We start from the raw sequence: 22,468 nt of genomic DNA on the forward strand, positions 1-22,468 counted from the left end.
CTCTAATGTATGACATTACAGTTCATTTAGCCTATATTCTTGAAATGTAAAAATGGCTTAGCATAATTCATAAGGTTATGTTAAAAACAAAGTCCTAATATTTCCATCTCATGTTCCTTTTCTGCAGTCGCAAACCAAAACAGTAGTGGGCAGCCACTGGTAAATGCAGCCAAGACTCTAGCAGCAGTTAAAAAGAATGGTGGCCGGCCAGCAGATGCTCTCACTTCTCCAAGTCAGGGTTACAATCGGTCAGTGCCTCAGCAGGACAGGTATTTATGAAAATCAGACATTGCACTCTAGTGATCAATATTTCTATATATATATAGAAAACATTGTAATTTGTTAGTTGATAAAGTCTCAGGCTTGTGATAAAAGTCAGATCTGTTTGTTCCTGCAGATTCATTGTTTTACTTCCTTGACAAATTACTCTGTCCTAAATCTAATAGAGTGCAACTGACTGGATCTTTTCGCATTGAATACTAGTGTGTGTAAACTTTACATTTCAAGACTAAAGTGTTTTTCAGCCTCAGGCAGTTAACTTCTGAACTGCTGTTCATTCATCTGTAAGATGTGCAATTATCAGTTTCATATATCATGTTCAAAGCTCTTGGTATATTTACTCTTATTTAAGGCAAAGTTAGTGACTTGCTTCTTGAATTTTAAAATCTGAAATATTATACATCAAATGTAATATCAAGAACCTCTGATTATAAGTAACAAATATGTGCTCAAAGTTTAGCTGCATTTTGTGTACTTACACAACATTTACTATAGAGATGTTGTGAAGATAACACTACAAGTGTGGTTACCTGAGTGTATCCTACAATGGAGGTCAAGAAGTAAAGTATCTGCTTTCCTTCTCCTTACTTTCCTTATAGATGTACAGAACAGGTGGTTCACTGTAATATGGCTTAGTTGTCTTCAGAATTGCCTCAGATTAGGAATCCTAGATAAATTTGTGTAATGGGAGGGTGCAAAGATCTAAAGACAGTAATCCTTACAATTATTATACAGTAATGATGATACAGTTTCTGTCTTCCACAAATTGTAAATGTGCTTTTTATTGTTACAGTATTAGTTTTTAAGTTCATTTAGTGAGGCCTATGTAAGACAATACATTTCAGGTAAAGTTACAGATAAACCATCTTTTCATGTACTGAAACTTTTTTTTTAAAGAGATCATGTTTTAGGCACATACAGATGATAGTAATGTACTTGACCCATTCACTGCGGCTGGTGCATCTACTTCATAGTATTTACTTTCTGCTCACTGCTGCTGGGGTATATATAATCATAATTCTGGGATCCCTGCTTTTCCATGAAGATGAAATATAAAGCAATTAATGCTTATAGTGGTATCTCATTCATTGTTTCTAGATGCTGCAGCCTAAATTTCTCCTATACACTGGTCAGTTTATGTGGAAGTGTCAAGAAGGCCCATACAAGCTCTTTGCTTTTTCATTACATGGTAATTTGTGAGTCTGACACATTAACAATATGATAGGTACTAGTGATGGAGACCTTTAGTACTGTAATCAAATTAGTTTGTGATAAAAAAAATTCAATACTATTTTTACATCTAACTACATATGCTTTACAGTACTCATGGCATATCCCATACCCCTGGCAGTAGAGTAGCATAACTTTTAAAGATGCATTGCGGATATGGAAATTTCACCAGGTTGAGTTGTGCAATATATCATTTCATTTAGAAAATTATTTTCTAGTTAATCCAGCAAACAAAATTACAGATATATTTTTTGGAATATTTTAGAACCTCTTGCACACACAGTGTAAACTGGATATTAGAACTGCCATAGTGAGAGGGTTAAAGTACAGTTCTGAGACACCAAGGTATGAATTGTTACATATTATTTCTTCATCTAACACTTTAGCGAACCCAGCATGGCCCCCTGGACCCACATTGAAGGTGAAATGGGTGGTCGCCGGTGTCGCTTAGTAACCCATAAATGTTTTCATTTTTTCTGATATGTGTTACTATTTTTAGTAATGAATTATATTTATTTTTATATATGCTTGTTTGTTAGTGATTATTCCATATTGTTATATAAACTGAACACTGAAAGCTGAGTGAGAGAGAGAGAGAGAGAGAGAGAGAGAGAGAGAGAGAGAGAGAGAGAGAGAGAGAGAGAGAGAGATGGTTAAGGAAATTGGGTACTTTGTGATAAGGTTTGGTCATCTTCCAATTCACAACACACACATGGACGCACTGCTTATACAGGGAGTGGGAAACATCATGCATATCATTTAAATCATCATAAAACAACCCACTGACAAATAAATGGATCTTTTGTGAATTTTCAAAGGCAGTGGTCATGCATTCATCACTAATTCATATATGAAAGTGTTTTGAGTGTCAAGGGCTTTGTTATCATTATGTCAAAGTGTTGATTTTAGACTATAAGCATAAATCCAAGTATGGGAAATGGGTAACACATAGTGCAGGTGCACTCCTGCAAATGTGGGACATGAAAATCTGGTTTCACAAAAAAAATTGGCTGTTTTACTGATGATACCTCTGAGCTAATGATGCAAGACCAGTTCTCAAAAAAAATAAGAATGTTAACTTCTGGAGTGGCTGCCTCATATGTTTGATGCTCCAGATGCCAATGCTTACAGTAGTATATTTCACCAATTTGAGGGCCTGACTTCCACTTTATCTGTGATTTTTGCCCATCGTATGCAATCAAAATGTCTTCAGAGAAGACAGGCAAGCATCCCTCAGTATTTGTCTGTTGGAAAATGTACACAGACCACTATAGATTGCAAAGAAAGTTGAATCATTACAGAAACTTGAGGATGGTACATCCTAAAAGGGCACATTGACAATTGTGGCATTGGTACTTGAATAATTCATGACACCAAGAGACCAAAAGAAAAAAATTGAAATTTTTCTTTGCATTTTTTTTCAGACAATAATATGCCCAACCTTAAATTTTTGTGTCACGCAAAAATCAATAATATAGATCAGCCTTCATGTGGGTGGTTTTTTCAGTTTGGGACTGAAGCGGTGGCTTTCTCTGTGCCAGTGTTGATTGAGCAGACCAAGATGTTCCATGACGAACGACAAATGGAAAAACCACACGAATATTCTCAAAAATAGTCAACTAGATTTAGATATGGCATATGAATGTTAGAAGTTTATGATAGAGACTTTCTACTGACTTTGAGGTACTGAAGGCTACATTATCAAATTTTCCAAGTTTGTTGATGAAGGAAGTGTTAGTGCTGAAAGCTAAAAGAACGTACATGAACACTGCTGATGAAATGGAGTTATATTTGCAGGTTATTTATTTGAAAATTTTGAGGTAGATTTCCATAATTTTAACATGAACCTTTATATTTCACCTTTCAAAATACCATTGAAATATTAGTAGATAAATATTTTAGATATGAGCCTCTGCAACCACTATACTAGACTTGCCCTGTTAAGGGTGAGGCACTAAAGGCTAAGAAGTGGCTCTGGAGTTCTTTAGTTAAGGAGACTCTGTTGCCATGGCCATCCCTCTGAGGTAGTTCTAGTTGGGACAGGTGGCAGAGATATAGATAGAAAGTCCAGCATGTAAATGCAGACTTTTAAAAAATTTGATTGTTCATATGCAAACTTTAAACTTGGTTTGACCCCAGTTGGGGCAGAGCAGGGTCCATCTTGAAGTATATTCATCAAACAAGAAAGTACAATTTATCAAGAATATATTTTACAGTGATCTTATAAAAGTACCTAATATTGGTTGAGAGAGACAGAGAAGTGGCCAGTTGCTGACCCTAGGGCTTGGCTTATCCTGTGTTATAGCGTCATGGTAGCTGAATCTTTTCTCAAGAAAAACACTTTCTTTTCTCTATTTTCTGTTGGTCATCATTCAAACTTTCATATTGAGACCAATGAGAACTTTGTTCTCATTATTTTCTGGAATTGTGACTAGGCATTTACTCATTTGGTCACAACAAGTGGTTCTCAGTCCTGATGTCACTTGACAAGTTTAGTTCTCACTGAAGTGACAGTTTATGATTTCATGACTACATCACTGAGCTACTGCACCATTTGTCACTACCATCTGTTTTCCTGGCATTTAAGGTTTATTCTAACTTTTGTTCATATTAAGAGATATTTAGCTAATACTGTGACCCTACAAAACACCTTTTCAGCATATACCAAGACTCTTCATGTCCAAGATGCATCTACTATAAAAAAAAAACACAGAGCATTTACTAAACAGTTGCCCTGCACTCTTTATACAGATGCATACATAACATCTCAACAAAATTTATGACCTATGGTCCTGTGTAGTGGACATGGCAAGCTTTCCAAGCAGTGCAGGAGCCTCATAAGGATAGAAGGTTCTCCTGTGTCTAAGTCCTTGTCTCACTTTAACAAATTGGGCATGCATAAATGTTAGAGACTAGATGCGTGCAAATTTTATTAGAAAAGTGGTTCTCTTTTAATATTTGGTTAAAATTAGATAATGTTGTCTGGCTGTTTCTCTGTCCATCTGTCTGTCTAATTTTTGTTGGTCTCTTGGTCAGTGTGTATGGTAGTTCCTTGCTTTTACCCAAGATAAAGTAATGTAATATCAGGATGTAGAGAACTAAGAGGTAAGAGGTTTAATGATATGTATGAATGATTGATTAGTGAGTTTGAAGGAAGCAAATCCAAAGAATATAACAAGATGCACAGGAACAGCTTCTTTGCTCTAGACATTTCATCATGTATCATTAGTAGCTAAACGGGGAAATATTTAAAAAACATAAAAACAGTGTAATAAAAGTTATTCCATGTAACACTAAAAACTGTCTTTAAAAACGATACTGCACAGCTTGTCCATAGTGTAGCTGATAGAATTGCTTGCCATGAAGTTTTCAAGGGCCATTCGTGGTTGAGCACAAAGGTTCAAATCATTCAGCAGTTGGTCCACCTTCAGCCCACCTGTTCATCCTTCCCTAGGGGTTGGTAGTAAACGGGTTACCTGGCTTAGACTAAAGGGGATGGGAGCGGGGGCTAGAAACCCTCCCCTCCTTGTATTTTAACTTTCTAAAAGGGGAAACAGAAGAAGGAGTCATGCGGGGAGTCCTCATCCTCTTCGAAGGCTCAAATTGAGGTGTTTAAATGTGTGTGGATGTAACCAAGATGAGAAAAAAGGAGAGATAGGTAGTATGTTTGAGGAAAGGAACCTGGATGTTCTGGCTCTGAGTGAAACGAAGCTCAAGGGTAAAGGGGAAGAGTGGTTTGGGAATGTCTTGGGAGTAAAGTCAGGGGTTAGTGAGAGGAAAAGAGCAAGAGAAAGAGTAGCACTACTCCTGAAACAGGAGTGGTGGGAGTATGCAATGGTGAAAGAAAGTAAACTCTAGATTGATATGAGTAAAACTGAAAGTGGATGGGGAGAGATGGGTGATTATTGGTACATATGCATGTGGGCATGAGTAGAAAGATCATGAGAGGCAAATGTTTTGGGAGCAGCTGAGTGAGTGTGTTAGCAGTTTTGATGCATGAGAAGGGTGATTTGAATGCAAAGATGAGTAATGTGGCATTTGAGGGAATAATTCGTGTGCATGGGGTGTTCAGTGTTGTAAATGGAAATGGTGAAGAGCTTGTAGATTTATGTGCTGAAAAAGGACTGGTGATTGGGAATACCTGGTTTAAAAAAGAGAGATACACATGAGTATACGTATGTAAGTAAGAGAGATGGCCAGAAAGCATTATTGGATTACGTGTTAATTGATAGGTGCGTGAAAGTGAGACTTTTGGAGGTTAATGTGCTGAGAGGTGCAACTGGAGGGATGTCTGATCATTATCTTGTGGAGGCGAAGGTGAAAATTTGTAGAGGTTTTCAGAAAAGATGAATGTTGGGGTAAAGAGAGTGGTGAGAGTAAATGAGCTTGGGAAGGAGACTTGTGTGAGGAAGTGCCAGGAGAGACTGAGTACAGAATGGAAAAAGGTGAGAACAAAGGATGTAAGGGGAGTGGGAGAGGAATGTGATGTATTTAAGAAAGTAGTGATGGCTTACGCAGAAGATGCTTATGGCATGAGAAGCATGGGAGGTGGGCAGATGAGACAGGGTAGTGAGTGGTGGGATGAAGAAGATTATTAGTGAATGAGAAGAGAGAGGCATTTGGATGATTTTTGCAGGAAAATAATGCAAATGACTGGGTGATGTATAAAAGAAAGAGGCAGGAGGTCAAGAGAAAGGTGCAAGAGGTGAAAAGGAGGGCAAATGAGAGTTGGGGTGAGAGAGTATCATTAAATTTTAGGGAGAATAAAAAAGTATTTTCGAAGGAGGTAAATAAAGTGCATAAGATAAGGGAACAAATGGGAACATCTGTGAAGGGGGCAAATGGGGAGGTGATAACAAGAAGTGGTGATGTGAGGAGATGGAGTGAGTATTTTGAAGGTTTGTTGAATGTGTTTGATGATAGAGTGGCAGATATAGATTGTTTTGGTCGAGGTGGTGTGCAAAGTGAGAGGGTTAGGGAAAATGATTTGGTAAACAGAGAAGAGGTAGTATAAGCTTTGCGGAAGAGGAAAGCCGGCAAGGCAGCGGGTTTGGATGGTATTGCAGTGGAATTTATTATAAAAGGGGGTGATTGTGTTGTTGACTGGTTGGTGAGGTTATTTAATGTATGTATGACTCATGGTGAGGCGCCTGAGGATTGGCGGAATGCTTGCATAGTGCCATTGTACAAAGGCAAAGGGGATAAAGGTGAGTGCTCAAATTACAGAGGTTTAAGTTTGTTGAATATTCCAGGGAAATTTTATGGGAGGGTATTGATTGAGAGGGTGAAAGCATGTACAAAGCATCAGATTGGGGAAGAGCAGTGTGGTTTCAGAAGTGGTAGAGGATGTGTGGATCAGGTGTTTGCTCTGAAGAATGTATGTGAGAAATACTTAGAAAAGCAAATGGATTTGTATGTAGCATTTATGGATCTGGAGAAGGCATATGATAGGGTTGATAGAGGTGCTCTGTGGAAGGCATTAAGAATATGTGGTGTGGGAGGCAAGTTGTTAGAAGCAGTGAAAAGTTTTTATCGAGGATATAAGGCATGTGTACGAGTAGGAAGAGAGGAAAGTGATTGGTTCTCAGTGAATGTTGGTTTGCGGCAGGGATGTGTGATGTCTCCGTGGTTGTTTAATTTGATTATGGATGGGGTTGTTAGGGAGGTGAATGCAGGATTTTGGAGAGAGGGGCAAGTATGTAGTCTGTTATGGATTAGAGAGTTTGGAAAGTGAGTCAGTTGTTGTTCGCTGATGATACAGTGCTGGTGGCTGATTCATGTGAGAAACTGCAGAAACTGGTGACTGAGTTTGGTAAAGTGTGTGAAAGAAGAAAGTTAAGAGTAAATGTGAATAAGGGCAAGGTTATTAGGTACAGTAGGATTGAGGGACAAGTTAGCTGGGAGGTACATTTGAATGGAGAAAAACTGTAGGAAATGAAGTGTTTTAGATACCTGGGAGTAGATTTGGCAGTGGATGGAACCATGGAAGTGGAAATGAGTCATATTCTGGGGGTGGGGCGAAAGTTTTGGGAGCGTTGAAAAATGTGTGGAAATCGAGAACATTATCTCGGAAAGCAAAACTGGGTATGTTTCAAGGAATAGTGGTTCCGACAATGTTGTATGGTTGTTAGGCGTGGGCTGTAGATAGAGTTGTGCAGAGAAGGGGTGGATGTGTTGGAAATGAGATGTTTGAGGACAATGTGTGGTGTGAGGTGGTTTGATCGAGTAAGTAATGAAAGGGTAAGAGTGATGTGTGGTAATAAAAAGAGTGTGGTTGAGAGAGCAGAAGAGGGTGTTTTGAAATGGTTTGGTCACATGGAGAGAATGCATGAGGAAAGATTGACAAAGAGGATATACATGTCAGAGGTGGAGGGAACAATTAGAAGTGGGAGACCAAATTGGAGGTGGAAAGATGGAGTGAAAAAGATTTTGAGTGATCGGGGCCTGAACATGTAGGAGGGTGAAAGGCATGCAAGGAAAAGAGTGAATTGGAACGACGTGGTATACAGGGATCGACGTGCTGTCAGTGATTGAACCAGGGTATGTGAAGCATCTGGGGTAAACCATTGAAAGTTCTGTGGGGCCTGGATGTGGAAAGGGAGCTGTGGTTTTGGTGAATTATACATGACAGCTAGAGACTGAGTGTGAACAAATGTGGCCTTTGTTGTCTTTTCCTAGCGCTACCTCGCATGCTTGTGGGGGGAGGGGTTTGTCATTTCATGTGTGGAGGGGTGGTGATGGGAATGAATAAAGGCAGCAAGTATGAATTATGTACATGTGTATATATGTATATGTCTGTGTATGTATGTATATTTCTATGAGTCCACGGGGAAAATGAAACATGAAAAGTTCCCAAGTGCACTTTTGTGTAATAATCACATCATCAGGGGAGACACAAGAGAGAAATATAACAGTCAGTTGATATACATTGAAGAGACGAAGCTAGGACGCCATTTGATAAACATGTTTTCCAAATGGTGTCCTAGCTTTGTCTCTTCAATGTATATCAACTGACTGTTATATTTCTCTCTTTTGTCTCCCCTGATGATGTGATTATTACATGAAAGTGCACTTGGGAACTTTTCGTGTTTCATTTTCCCCGTGGACTCATAGGAATATCTTGATCACGCGCAAAATTGTGATCCTTTCCAACATGTATATATATATGTATATGTTGAAATGTATAGGTATGTATATGTGCATGTGTGGTCATGTATGTATATGCATGTGTTTGTGGGTGGATTGGGCCATTCTTTCATTTGTTTCGTTGCTCTACCTCGCTAACACGGGAGACAGCGACAAAGTATAATATTTATGATTATGATATGATATATATATATATATATATATATATATATATATATATATATATATATATTTTTTTTTTTTTTTTTTTTATACCTCGTCGCTGTCTCCCGCGTTTGCGAGGTAGCGCAAGGAAACAGACGAAAGAAATGGCCCAACCCCCCCATACACATGTACATACACACGTCCACACACTCAAATATACATACCTACACAGCTTTCCATGGTTTACCCCGGACGCTTCACATGCCTTGATTCAATCCACTGACAGCACGTCAACCCCTGTATACCACATCGCTCCAATTCACTCTATTCCTTGCCCTCCTTTCACCCTCCTGCATGTTCAGGCCCCGATCACACAAAATCCTTTTCACTCCATCTTTCCACCTCCAATTTGGTCTCCCTCTTCTCCTCGTTCCCTCCACCTCCGACACATATATCCTCTTGGTCAATCTTTCCTCACTCATTCTCTCCATGTGCCCAAACCATTTCAAAACACCCTCTTCTGCTCTCTCAACCACGCTCTTTTTATTTCCACACATCTCTCTTACCCTTACGTTACTTACTCGATCAAACCACCTCACACCACACATTGTCCTCAAACATCTCATTTCCAGCACATCCATCCTCCTGCGAACAACTCTATCCATAGCCCACGCCTCGCAACCATACAACATTGTTGGAACCACTATTCCTTCAAACATACCCATTTTTGCTTTCTGAGATAATGTTCTCGACTTCCACACATTTTTCAAGGCTCCCAAAATTTTCGCCCCCTCCCCCACCCTATGATCCACTTCCGCTTCCATGGTTCCATCCGCTGACAGATCCACTCCCAGATATCCAAAACACTTCACTTCCTCCAGTTTTTCTCCATTCAAACTCACCTCCCAATTGACTTGACCCTCAACCCTACTGTACCTAATAACCTTGCTCTTATTCACATTTACTCTTAACTTTCTTCTTCCACACACTTTACCAAACTCCGTCACCAGCTTCTGCAGTTTCTCACATGAATCCGCCACCAGCGCTGTATCATCAGCGAACAACAACTGACTCACTTCCCAAGCTCTCTCATCCCCAACAGACTTCATACTTGCCCCTCTTTCCAAGACTCTTGCATTTACCTCCCTAACAACCCCATCCATAAACAAATTAAACAACCATGGAGACATCACACACCCCTGCCGCAAACCTATATATATATATATATATATATATATATATATTTATTTATTTATTTCATTTTGCTTTGTCGCTGTCTCCCGCATCATTGAGGTAGCGCAAGGAAACACAAAAGAATGACCCAACCCACCCACATACACATGTATATACATACATGTCCACACATGCAAATATACACACCTATACATCTCAATGTATACACACATACACACACACAGACATACACATATATACACATGCACATAATTCATACTGTCTGCCTTTATTCATTCCCACCACACATGAAATAACAACCCCCTCCCCCTTCATGTGTGCAAGGTAGCGCTAGGAAAAGACAACAAAGGCCACGTTCGTTCACACTCAGTCTCAAGCTGACATGTGATAGTGCACCGAAACTACAGCTCCCTTTCCACATCCATATATATATTCTTTCTTTCTTTCATACTATTCACCATTTCCCACATCAGCGAGGTAGCGTGAAGAACAGAGGACTGGGCCTCTAAGGAAACATCCTCATCCAGCCCCCTTCTGTTCCTTCCTTTGGAAGGAACATGTATATATATATATATATATATATATATATATATATATATATATATATATATATATATATATGAATATATATATATATATATATATATATATATATATATATATATATATATATATATATATATATATATATATATATTTTTTTTTTTTTTTTTCATACTATTTGCCATTTCCCGCGTTAGCGAGGTAGCGTTAAGAACAGAGAACTGGGCCTTAGAGGGAATATCCTCACCTGACCCCCTTCTCTGTTCCTTCTTTTGGAAAAAAAAAACAAAAAAAAAAACAAGAAAGGGGAGGATTTCCAGCCACCCGCTCCCTCCCCTTTTAGTCGCCTTCTACGACACGCAGGGAATACGTGGGAAGTATTCTTTCTCCCCTATCCCCAGGGATATATATATATATATATATATATATATATATATATATATATATATATATATATATATATAGTTGTTTAATTTGTTTATGGATGGGGTTGTTAGGGAGGTAAATGCAAGAGTTTTGGAAAGAGGGGCAAGTATGAAGTCTGTTGGGGATGAGAGAGCTTGGGAAGTGAGTCAGTTGTTGTTCGCTGATGATACAGCGCTGGTGGCTGATTCATGTGAGAAACTACAGAAGCTGGTGACTGAGTTTGGTAAAGTGTGTGAAAGAAGAAAGTTGAGAGTAAATGTGAATAAGAGCAAGGTTATTAGGTACAGTAGGGTTGAGGGTCAAGTCAATTGGGAGGTAAGTTTGAATGGAGAAAAACTGGAGGAAGTGAAGTGTTTTAGATATCTGGGAGTGGATCTGGCAGCGGATGGAACCATGGAAGCGGAAGTGGATCATAGGGTGGGGGAGGGGGCTAAAATTCTGGGAGCCTTGAAGAATGTTTGGAAGTCGAGAACATTATCTCAGAAAGCAAAAATGGGTATGTTTGAAGGAATAGTGGTTCCAACAATGTTGTATGGTTGTGAGGCTTGGGCTATGGATAGAGTTGTGCGCAGGAGGATGGATGTGCTGGAAATGAGATGTTTGAGGACAATGTGTGGTGTGAGGTGGTTTGATCGAGTAAGTAACGTAAGGGTAAAAGAGATGTGTGGAAATAAAAAGAGCGTGGTTGAGAGAGCAGAAGAGGGTGTTTTGAAATGGTTTGGGCACATGGAGAGAATGAGTGAGGAAAGATTGACCAAGAGGATATATGTGTCGGAGGTGGAGGGAACGAGGAGAAGTGGGAGACCAAATTGGAGGTGGAAAGATGGAGTGAAAAAGATTTTGTGTGATCGGGGCCTGAACATGCAGGAGGGTGAAAGGAGGGCAAGGAATAGAGTGAATTGGATCGATGTGGTATACCGCGGTTGACGTGCTGTCAGTGGATTGAATCAGGGCATGTGAAGCGTCTGGGGTAAACCATGGAAAGCTGTGTGGGTATGTGTATTTGCGTGTGTGGACGTATGTATATACATGTGTATGGGGGTGGGTTGGGCCATTTCTTTCGTCTGTTTCCTTGCGCTACCTCGCAAACGCGGGAGACAGCGACAAAACAAAAAATATATATATATATATATATATATATATATAGAGAGAGAGAGAGAGAGAGAGAGAGAGAGAGAGAGAGTGGCAGATATATAGGGTGTTTTGGCCGAGGTGGTGTGCAAAGTGAGAGGGTTAGGGAAAATGATTTGGTAAACAGAGAAGAGGTAGTAAAAGCTTAGCGGAAGATGAAAGCCTGCAAGTCAGCGAGTTTGGATGGTATTGCAGTGGAATTTATTAAAAAAGGGGGTGACTGTATTGTTGACTGGTTGGTAAGGTTATTTAATGTATGTATAATTCATGGTGAGTTCCCTGAGGATTGGCGGAATGCTTGCATAGTGCCATTGTACAAAGGCAAAGGGACAAAGGTGAGTGCTCAAATTACAGAGGTATAAGTTTGTCGAGTATTCCTGGGAAATTATATGGGAGGATATTGATTGAGAGGGTGAAGGCATGTACAGAGCATCAGATTGGGGAAGAGCAGTGTGGCTTCAGAAGTGGTAGAGGATGTGTGGATCAGGTGTTTGCTTTGAAGAATGTATGTGAGAAATACTTAGAAAAGCAAATGGATTTGTATGTAGCATTTATGGATCTGGAGAAGGCATATGATAGAGTTGATAGAGATGCTCTGTGGAAGGTATTAAGAATATATGGTGTGGGAGGCAAGTTGTTAGAAGCAGTGAAAAGTTTTTATCGAGGATGTAAGGCATGTGTACGTGTAGGAAGAGAGGAAAGTGATTGGTTCTCAGTGAATGTAGGTTTGCGGCAGGGGTGTGTGATGTCTCCATGGTTGTTTAATTTGTATATGGATGGGGTTGTTAGGGAGGTGAATGCAAGAGTTTTGGAAAGGGGGCAAGTATGCAGTCTGTTGGGGATGAGAGAGCTTGAGAAGTGAGTCAGTTGTTGTTCGCTGATGATACAGCGCTGGTGGCTGATTCATGTGAGAAACTGCAGAAGCTGGTAACTGAGTTTGGTAGAGTGTGTGAAGGAAGAAAGTTGAGAGTAAATGTGAATAAGAGCAAGGTTATTAGGTACAGTAGGGTTGAGGGTCAAGTCAATTGTGAGGTAAGTTTGAATGGAGAAAAACTGGAGGAAGTGAAGTGTTTTAGATATCTGGGAGTGGATTTGGCAGTGGATGGAACCATGGAAGCAGAAGTGAGTCATAGGGTGGGGAAGGGGCGAAGATTTTGGGAGCGTTGAAGAATGTTTGGAAGTCGAGAACATTATCTCGGAAAGCGAAAATGGGTGTGTTTGAAGGAATAGTGGTTCCAACAATGTTGTATGGTTGCAAGGCGTGGGCTATGGTTAGAATTGTGTGCAGGAGGGTGGATGTGCTGGAAATGAGATGTTTGAGGACAATATATGGTGTGAGGTGGTTTGATCGAGTAAGTAATGTAAGGGTATGAGAGATGTGTGATAATGAAAAGAGTGTGGTTGAGAGAGCAGAAGAGGGTGTTTTGAAATGGTTTGGTCACATGGAGAGAATGAGTGAGGAGAGGTTGACAAAGAGGATATATGTGTCAGAGGTGGAGGGAACTAGGAGAAGTGGGAGACCAAATTGGAGGTGGAAAGATGGAGTGAAAAAGATTTTGAGTGATCGGGGCCTGAACATGCAGGAGGGTGAAAGGCGTGCAAGGAATAGAGTGAATTGGAACGATGTGGTATACTGGGGTCGATGTGCTGTAAATGGATTGAACCAGGGCATGTGAAGCGTCTGGGGTAAACCATGGAAACTTCTGTGGGGCCTGGATGTGGAAAGGAAGCTGTGGTTTTGGTGCATTATTACATGACAGCTAGAGACTGAGTGTGAACGAATGTGGCCTTTATTGTATTTTCCTAGCGCTACCTCGCGTACATGAGAGAGGGGGTTGTTATTTTCATGTGTGGTGGGGTGGCGATGGGAATTAATAAGGGCAGACAGTATGAATTATGTAAATGTGTATATATGTATATGTCTGTGTGTGTATATATATGTATACTTTGAGATGTATAGGTATGTATATTTGCATGTGTGGACGTGTATGTATATACATGTGTATGTGGGTGGGTTGGGCCATTCTTTCGTCTGTTTCCTTGCGCTACCTCGCTAACGCGGGAGACAGCAACAAAGCTAATATAATATAATATATATATATATATATATATATATATATATATATATATATATATATATATATATATATATATATATATATATTTATATATATATATATATATATATATATATATATATATATATATATATATATATATATATATATATATATATTCTTTTTTCTTTCAAACTATTCGCCATTTCCCGCGTTAGCGAGGTAGCGTTAAGAACAGAGGACTGGGCCTTTGAGGGAATATCCTCACCTGGCCCCCTTCTCTGTTACTTCTTTTGGGAAAAAAAAAAAAAAAAAAAAAAGATATATATATATCTTTTCTTTCTTTTAAACTATTCACCATTTCCCGCATTAGCGAGGTAGCATTAAGAACAGAGGACTGGGCCTTTTTTGGAATATCCTCACCTGGCCCCACTCTGTTCCTTCTTTTGGAAAAAAAAAAAAAAGAGAGGGGAGGATTTCCAGCCCTCCGCTCCCTCCCCTTTTAGTCGCCTTCAACGACACGCAGGGAATACGTGGGAAGTATGTATATATATATATATATATATATATATATATATATATATATATATATATATATATATTTTGTTTTTTTGCTTTGTCTCTGTCTCCCGTGTTTGCGAGGTAGCGCAAGGAAACAGACGAAAGAAATGGCCCAACCCACCCCCATACACATGTATATACATATGTCCACACACGCAAATATACATACCTACACAGCTTTCCATGGTTTACCCCAGACGCTTCACATGCCCTGATTCAATCCACTGACAGCACTTCAACCCCAGTATACCACATCGATCCAATTCACTCTATTCCTTGCCCTCCTTTCACCCTCCTGCATGTTCAGGCCCCAATCACACAAAATCTTTTTCACTCCATCTTTCCACCTCCAATTTGGTCTCCCACTTCTCCTCATTCCCTCCACCTCCGACACATATATCCTCTTGGTCAATCTTTCCTCACTCATTCTCTCCATGTGCCCAAACCATTTCAAAACACCCTCTTCTGCTCTCTCAACCACGCTCTTTTTATTCCCACACATCTCTCTTACCCTTACGTTACTTACTTGATCAAACCACCTCACACCACACATTGTCCTCAAACATCTCATTTCCAGCACATCCATCCTCCTGCGCACAACTCTATCCATAGCCCACGCCTCGCAACCATGCAATGTTGTTGGAACCAGTATTCCTTCAAACATACCCATTTTTGCTTTCCGAGATAATGTTCTCGACTTCCATACATTCTTCAAGGCTCCCAGGATTTTCGCCCCCTCCCCCACCCTATGATCCACATCCTCTTCCATGGTTCCATCCACTGCCAGATCCACTCCTAGATATCTAAAACACTTTACTTCCTCCAGTTTTTCTCCATTCAAACTTACCTCACAATTGACGTGACCCTCAACCCTACTGTACCTAATAACCTTGCTCTTATTCACATTTACTCTTAACTTTCTTCTTTCACACACTTTACCAAACTCAGTCACCAGCTTCTGCAGTTTCTCACATGAATCAGCCACCAGCGCTGTATCATCAGGGAACAACAACTGACTCACTTCCCAAGCTCTCTCATCCCCAACAGACTTCATACTTGCCCCTCTTTCCAAAACTCTTGCATTTACCTCCCTAACAACCCCATCCATAAACAAATTAAACAACCATGGAGACATCACACACCCCTGCCGCAAACCTACATTCACTGAGAACCAATCACTTTCCTCTCTTCCTAAACGTACACATGCCTTACATCCTCGATAAAAACTTTTCACTGCTTCTAACAACTTGCCTCCCACACCATGTATTCTTAATACCTTCCACAGAGCATCTCTATCAACTCTATCATAAGCCTTCTCCAGATCCATAAATGCTACATACAAATCCATTTGCTTTTCTAAGTATTTCTCACATACATTCTTCAAAGCAAACACCTGATCCACACATCCTCTACCACTTCTGAAACCACACTGCTCTTCCCCAATCTGATGCTCTGTACATGCCTTCACCCTCTCAATCAATACCCTCCCATATAATTTACCAGGAATACTCAACAAACTTATACCTCTGTAATTTGAGCACTCACTCTTATCCCCTTTGCCTTTGTACAATGGCACTATGCACGCATTCCGCCAATCCTCCGGCACCTCACCATGAGTCATACATACATTAAATAACCTTACCAGCCAGTCAATAATACAGTCACCCTTTTTTTTAATAAATTCCACTGCAATACCATCCAAACCTGCTGACTTGCCGACTTTCATCTTCCGCAAAGCTTTTACTACCTCTTCTCTGTTTACCAAATCATTTTCCCTAACCCTCTCTCTTTGCACACCACCTCGACCAAAACACCCTACATCTGCCACTCTATCATCAAACACATTCAACAAACCTTCAAAATACTCACTCCATCTCCTTCTCACATCACCACTACTTGTTATCACCTCCCCATTTGCGCCCTTCACTGAAGTTCCCATTTGCTCCCTTGTCTTACGCACTTTATTTACCTCCTTCCAGAACATCTTTTTATTCTCCCTAAAATTTAATGATACTCTCTCACCCCAACTCTCATTTGCCCTCTTTTTCACCTCTTGCACCTTTTTCTTGACCTCCTGTCTCTTTCTTTTATACATCTCCCACTCAGTTGTATTTTTTCCCTGCAAAAATCGTCCAAATGCCTCTCTCTTCTCTTTCACTAATAATCTTACTTCTTCATCCACCACTCACTACCCTTTCTAATCAACCCACCTCCCACTCTTCTCATGCCACAAGCATCTTTTGTGCAATCCATCACTGATTCCCTAAATACATCCCATTCCTCCCCCACTCCCCTTACTTCCATTGTTCTCACCGTTTTCCATTCTGTACTCAGTCTCTCCTGGTACTTTCTCACACAAGTCTCCTTCCCAAGCTCACTCACTTATATATATGTTTTGTTATATCCCTGGGGATAGGGGAGAAAGAATAATTCCCACGTATTCCCTGTGTGTCGTAGAAGGTGGCTAAAAGGGGAGGGAGCGGGGGGCTGGAAATCCTCCCCTTTCGTTTTTTTTTGTTTTTTTTTTTAATTTTCCAAATGAAGGGACAGAGAAGGGGGCCAAGTGAGGATATTCCCTTAAAGGCCCTGTCCTTTGTTCTTAACGCTACCTCGGTAATGCAGGAAATGGCGAATAGTTTGAAAGAAAGATTTTTTGTTATACTTGATTGCCATTTCCAGCATCAGTGAGGTAGCACTTGGAAACAGACAAAGAAAGACCTATCCACTCACATATACATGTACGTGCTCATTCATGTTCATACATATACATATTCAGATTTATACATACATATTCATATTTATACATACATAAAGATAAATCTATAAAGCCATATACATATTCACACATGTGCTTAGTCATACTCGCTTGCCTTCATCCATTTCTGGTGCTACCGTGCCCCATAGTAAACAGCATTGCCACCCCTTGTGTCAGTGAGTTGGTGCCAGGAAAACAGATAGAAAATGCCACATTCGTTCACACTGAGTCTAGCTGTCATGTGTAATGCACCAAAACCATAGCTCCCTCTCCACATCCAGGCCTCACAGACCCTTCTACAGTTTACTCCAGACATTTCACATGCCCTGGTTCAGTCCATGTCAGCACATCATTCCTGGTATACCTTATTATTCCAACTCACTCTATTCCTTTCACGCCTCTCAGCCTCCTGTATATTCAGGCCCCGATCACTCAAAACATATCCTATCCTGTCATGAGAAAGATCATGAGAGGCTAGTGTTTTTGGAGCATCTGAGTGTGTCAGCAACTTTGGTGCACAAGACAAGGTATTAGTGATGTTTAATTTAAATTCTAAGGTGAGTAATGTGGCGGTTGAGGGTATAATTGGTGTACAGTGTTGTGAATAGAAATGAAGAGCTTGTGGATGATTTGTGCCCTGAAAAAAAGACTGGTGATTGGGAATACCTGGTTTGAAAAGAGATATATACATAAGTATATGTATGTGAGTAGGAGAGATGGTCAAAGGGCGTTATTGGATTACGTGTTCATTGATAGGCATGTAAAAGAGTGACTTTTGGATGTTAATGTGCTGAGAGGGGCAGCTGGTGGGAAGCCTGATCACTATCTTGTGGAGATGAAGGTGAAGATTTGTAGAGGTTTTCAAAAAAGGAGAGAGATTTTGGGGAGAAGAGAGTGGTGAGAGTAAGTGAGCTCAGAAAGGAGACTTGTGTGAAGAAGTACCATGAGAGATTGGATGTAGAATAGCAAAAGGTGAGAGCAAATGATGTGAGGGGAGTGGGTGAGAGATGTATACAGAGAAGCAGTGATAGCATGTGCAGAAGGTGCATGTAGCATGAGAAAGGTGGGAGGTGGGCAGATTAGAAAGGATAGTGAGAGTTGGGATGAAGAAGTACTATAGGAAAATTGAATCTTAGAGATTTATAAACAGACACATCAAGAAATGATACAGCACTTTGTTTTTTATAATGAGATACCTAAAAATTCTGAGACTGTATCCGCTTTTTACCTCAAGTTGAAGAGTCTCTTATGAAAAGAATGTAAGCTGATGCAATGTCTATTTATTTACTCAGTGGATTTTGAGGCCTTTGTAATCCTTTTGCCCCATTACTCTCAAGATGAGCATGTAATACACAAGAAACTACAATAAACTTTTTTTTTTTTGAGAAGGAAAATTGTCAGTCAAATAGAGGAATTACTCTGAAAAACCTTGTTGGTAAAAGGAACGCAAAGTACAATATAAACACTATAATCCTAAGGAACAATGTATTGATGGAAGGCAAGGTTTATCCATTACCAATTATAGAAACAGGCTGATCAGAGAGGAAGCTGATATTGAGACACCAGAGTGAGGGAGGAAAACCAAAAGAGGAGTTTGGAGATCTGCCCCCATTATTACACCTTGTCAAAAGCCTTCAAGATATCAAGGGCTAACAGTTAGGATTCCCTACAGTCTCTGTGAGAGGAAATCAGACATATGTGACATGAGAAAGGATATTGGAATTTGACTTTCAGAAGCCATACAGATGATCAGAAAGTAAACAATGATAATCTAGATGCTCAAAGAAATGGGAAATAAGGAGATTAAGACATTTGAAATAGAAGTCAAAATAATAGGACATTAGTTGGAGTAGATGAAATAGTAACACATCCTTACCATAGACTCTAGCAATGCATATTTCCAATAAGGAAAAGTTTTGAGTTTTAAGCTGAAGTGACATGGACAAGCTAGTGTGGGCATAAGATTAGAAACATACTCCTTCAGAACACTAGGTGATGCCGTTTGGTCCATATACTTGGACCGTGTCCAAAGAGAGAAGTCCCTTTTGGATTGCAGGAAAAGAGGTGTGTCTAGGGGCTAAAGAATGTTTGACTCATCCAAAGTGGACTTAGAAAAGAAAAAAGAACCAAAAATGAGTGTTTTTTAGCAGAAAAGAAGTGATATCATCAGAGCAGAAAAGCAAACAAAAGATAGAATGAGGGAAGTTATATAAGATCCTTTTGATTGAAAACTAGAAAGATGTCTCTTTCAACAAAGGAGAGAGGTAGTTACACCTCCTCTTTATAGAGGAGAACTTCATCTGTAGAATAACATATTTCTAACAATTTCATTTAAGAGATAAAAGCTGCATGTGAAATGAGAGTTTTTCAAGTTCTGGCATGCTCAAATTGCCTCAGATCATTGTACAACCATGTATCAAAAGAGGAAATACTTTAGAGGAAGACAATATATGTGCCTTCTTACATGCACCAATAACCTCTTATACTCTTAGCTGAGACAAACATGTGCAGGGAGAGGAAGTGATCTTACTGAGGGAAAAGAAAAGCTGAAGGACAGTAGCCTTAAAATAATGTTAAGGTTTGGGATAGAGGAAACAGCAGAGTGAAGTTGTAGAAGATACTGAATTTGATTTCAAGGAAGATGCCATTAGAAAAATACTTTATAATTCACAGAAGCTCAGGTACATTTTTGAGGCTAGATGGTTTGAAGTACTTGGCGATGACTACATGTGCATCTGATATTAAAAAGTGTTTATTCTAGTCTTAATTTTTATTCACAATAGTAAAAGATGAACAGAAACTAATGTCGTAGTCTTTCTCTGTCCCATACATTTTCCACCACTGCATTATGCAAATAGGAATGTACATCATATGCTGTAGTAATTCTAAAAACAGTTAGTGGTTTAACTGTAAATTTGAACCAATGACCTTGCATCCTACAGACCTAGTTCATTATGCTTACTAGCATCTGCTATGGCTTGTAGAAAACTACATGTTCATTTTATTGAATACATTTTGAACCAAACTACATATTTTAGGTTATACTTGAATTAGTACAGTAAAAGTCAAAATTGAAACATTCCATGTTTCTTGAGAAAACATGATTATTAATGTGTCACGAAAAGATTTTTTGTCAAGCAGATTTCTATTTTCAGTGTAAGTGAAGGTGTATTAGAAATAAGTGCACACTATATCTGCACTTTTTATTTCCCACTTGTACAGTGGGTGTTCCTGGGCTCCACATACAAGTGGTAACATTCTGAGTGAAAAATCATCTTCAACAAGGTTTTATCACTGTTACTGGACAGGAGTGCAGACTTGTTTAGGACCTTCCTATACTGAAGGAGCCCACTTTACCTGTGGTTCCACATGGAGCACAGCCTTGAAGCTGCAAGATTTCCACTAAAAGGGTCCTGGAGATTTATAACTAGTTAGCTATTTGTACAATATGGAGAAGTTTTGTACTCAAAGGGCCTTATCTCTTAAAGTTTAATTGCTACCATACAGCATTTGAAACTTCTTTATATTGTTTGTATTCTCAGACTCATTGCTTAGCTTATTCCAGTCATCCACTACTTTGTTAATATAAAAATAGTCTTTCATAACTCCCGTTGTGATTTTTCTTAGTTTCTTCCATTAACCTCTAATTGGTCATTCTTTGCAAATTTTCTCATATGGTCATTTTCACTCTGAAGCTTGTGAGTTGTGTCACGTCTCCCCTCTTCCTTTTCCTTTCTAATATGAAGAAATTCACAGCCAGTAACATCTGTTAACCCAGCACCCTTATTTCAGGTACCATCTTTGTTGCTGTCTATTGGACCTTCTCTGTCAGATTTTTATATTTCATCAAGTAGGGTGACCAAACTTGAGGTACATAATCTAATTTAGGTCTAATTTATGCTGTAAATATTATATTGAGCATTTCCTTGTCCATACACCAAGTCCTTAAATACAGTTATAACTCTTTTGGGATAGTGAATTTCTAGAAACCATCTTTCACAGAAGACATATCTGAGATACTGTACCAAGGAAACCGGTATTATAGGCCATTCAAACACAGTACCTGTGCTGTTTATGCCATTAGATTTTAGTGCTCCTCCACCATTTAATCCGAGTGTGTACCCACTGACCTGAGCAAGTGATCCTTCCCTAACTTATTGCCCCGTGCTGGAGATTAAGTTTATCTCTCGCATCATTTTCAGGGTCACTCTTCATGTTCTGTCGTGTAAAAATAAGATGTTTCACTGTTTTATTCTTCAGAACCACATAAAATCTTGTTTGTTTATACTGTGTATAAAGGCAAGGATCCAAGTGCAGGGTGTCTTTCCACTACTCTCATCTATGAGTAACTGAGCCCTCCAGATATTTCTGAGTGCTTGTTACAGTTGGGGTGACATTTGGCATTTATACATATCTTTGATGAATAAAGAAAGCATGAAATCCTTTAAACATAGGCAGGAAAATTTGGCCCAGAATTGCTGCAACGTTTGTTCATACTAGGCACCCACAAATGTTGCATGAATTGTCCAAGGGCTGATGTTACTCTTTAAAATACACAGTTCAAGAATTGACCCTCCCCAGTGTGATATTTTTCTTACAGAATATATATATATATATATATATATATATATATATATATATATATATATATATATATATATATATATATATATATTTATATATATATATATATATATATATATTTTTTTTTTTTTTATACCTCGTCGCTGTCTCCCGCGTTTGCGAGGTAGCGCAAGGAAACAGACGAAAGAAATGGCCCAACCCCCCCCATACACATGTACATACATACGTCCACACACGCAAATATACATACCTACACAGCTTTCCATGGTTTACCCCGGACGCTTCACATGCCTTGATTCAATCCACTGACAGCACGTCAACCCCTGTATACCACATCGCTCCAATTCACTCTATTCCTTGCCCTCCTTTCACCCTCCTGCATGTTCAGGCCCCGATCACACAAAATCCTTTTCACTCC

The 22,468-nt window shown here is 39.4% G+C and overlaps 1 protein-coding gene across 48 annotated transcripts in view; it reads left to right on the forward strand.

Moving 5' to 3' along the window:
• The window catches only part of slo (calcium-activated potassium channel slo), a 1,069,848-nt gene that overhangs the window by 794,844 nt on the left and 252,536 nt on the right, over window positions 1-22,468 (forward strand). For 39 of the 48 annotated variants that reach the window (XM_071687050.1, XM_071687052.1, XM_071687045.1 and 36 more), the window contains one exon: window positions 128-269. In XM_071687050.1, the coding sequence (XP_071543151.1) occupies window positions 128-269 (142 nt within the window). The remainder of the gene's footprint in view (window positions 1-127; window positions 270-22,468) is intronic. The other 9 variants (XM_071687054.1, XM_071687082.1, XM_071687079.1 and 6 more) reach the window with 1 other exon arrangement.

This window comes from Panulirus ornatus, chromosome 43, assembly GCF_036320965.1.
Source record: "Panulirus ornatus isolate Po-2019 chromosome 43, ASM3632096v1, whole genome shotgun sequence".
Taxonomy (NCBI): domain Eukaryota; kingdom Metazoa; phylum Arthropoda; class Malacostraca; order Decapoda; family Palinuridae; genus Panulirus; species Panulirus ornatus.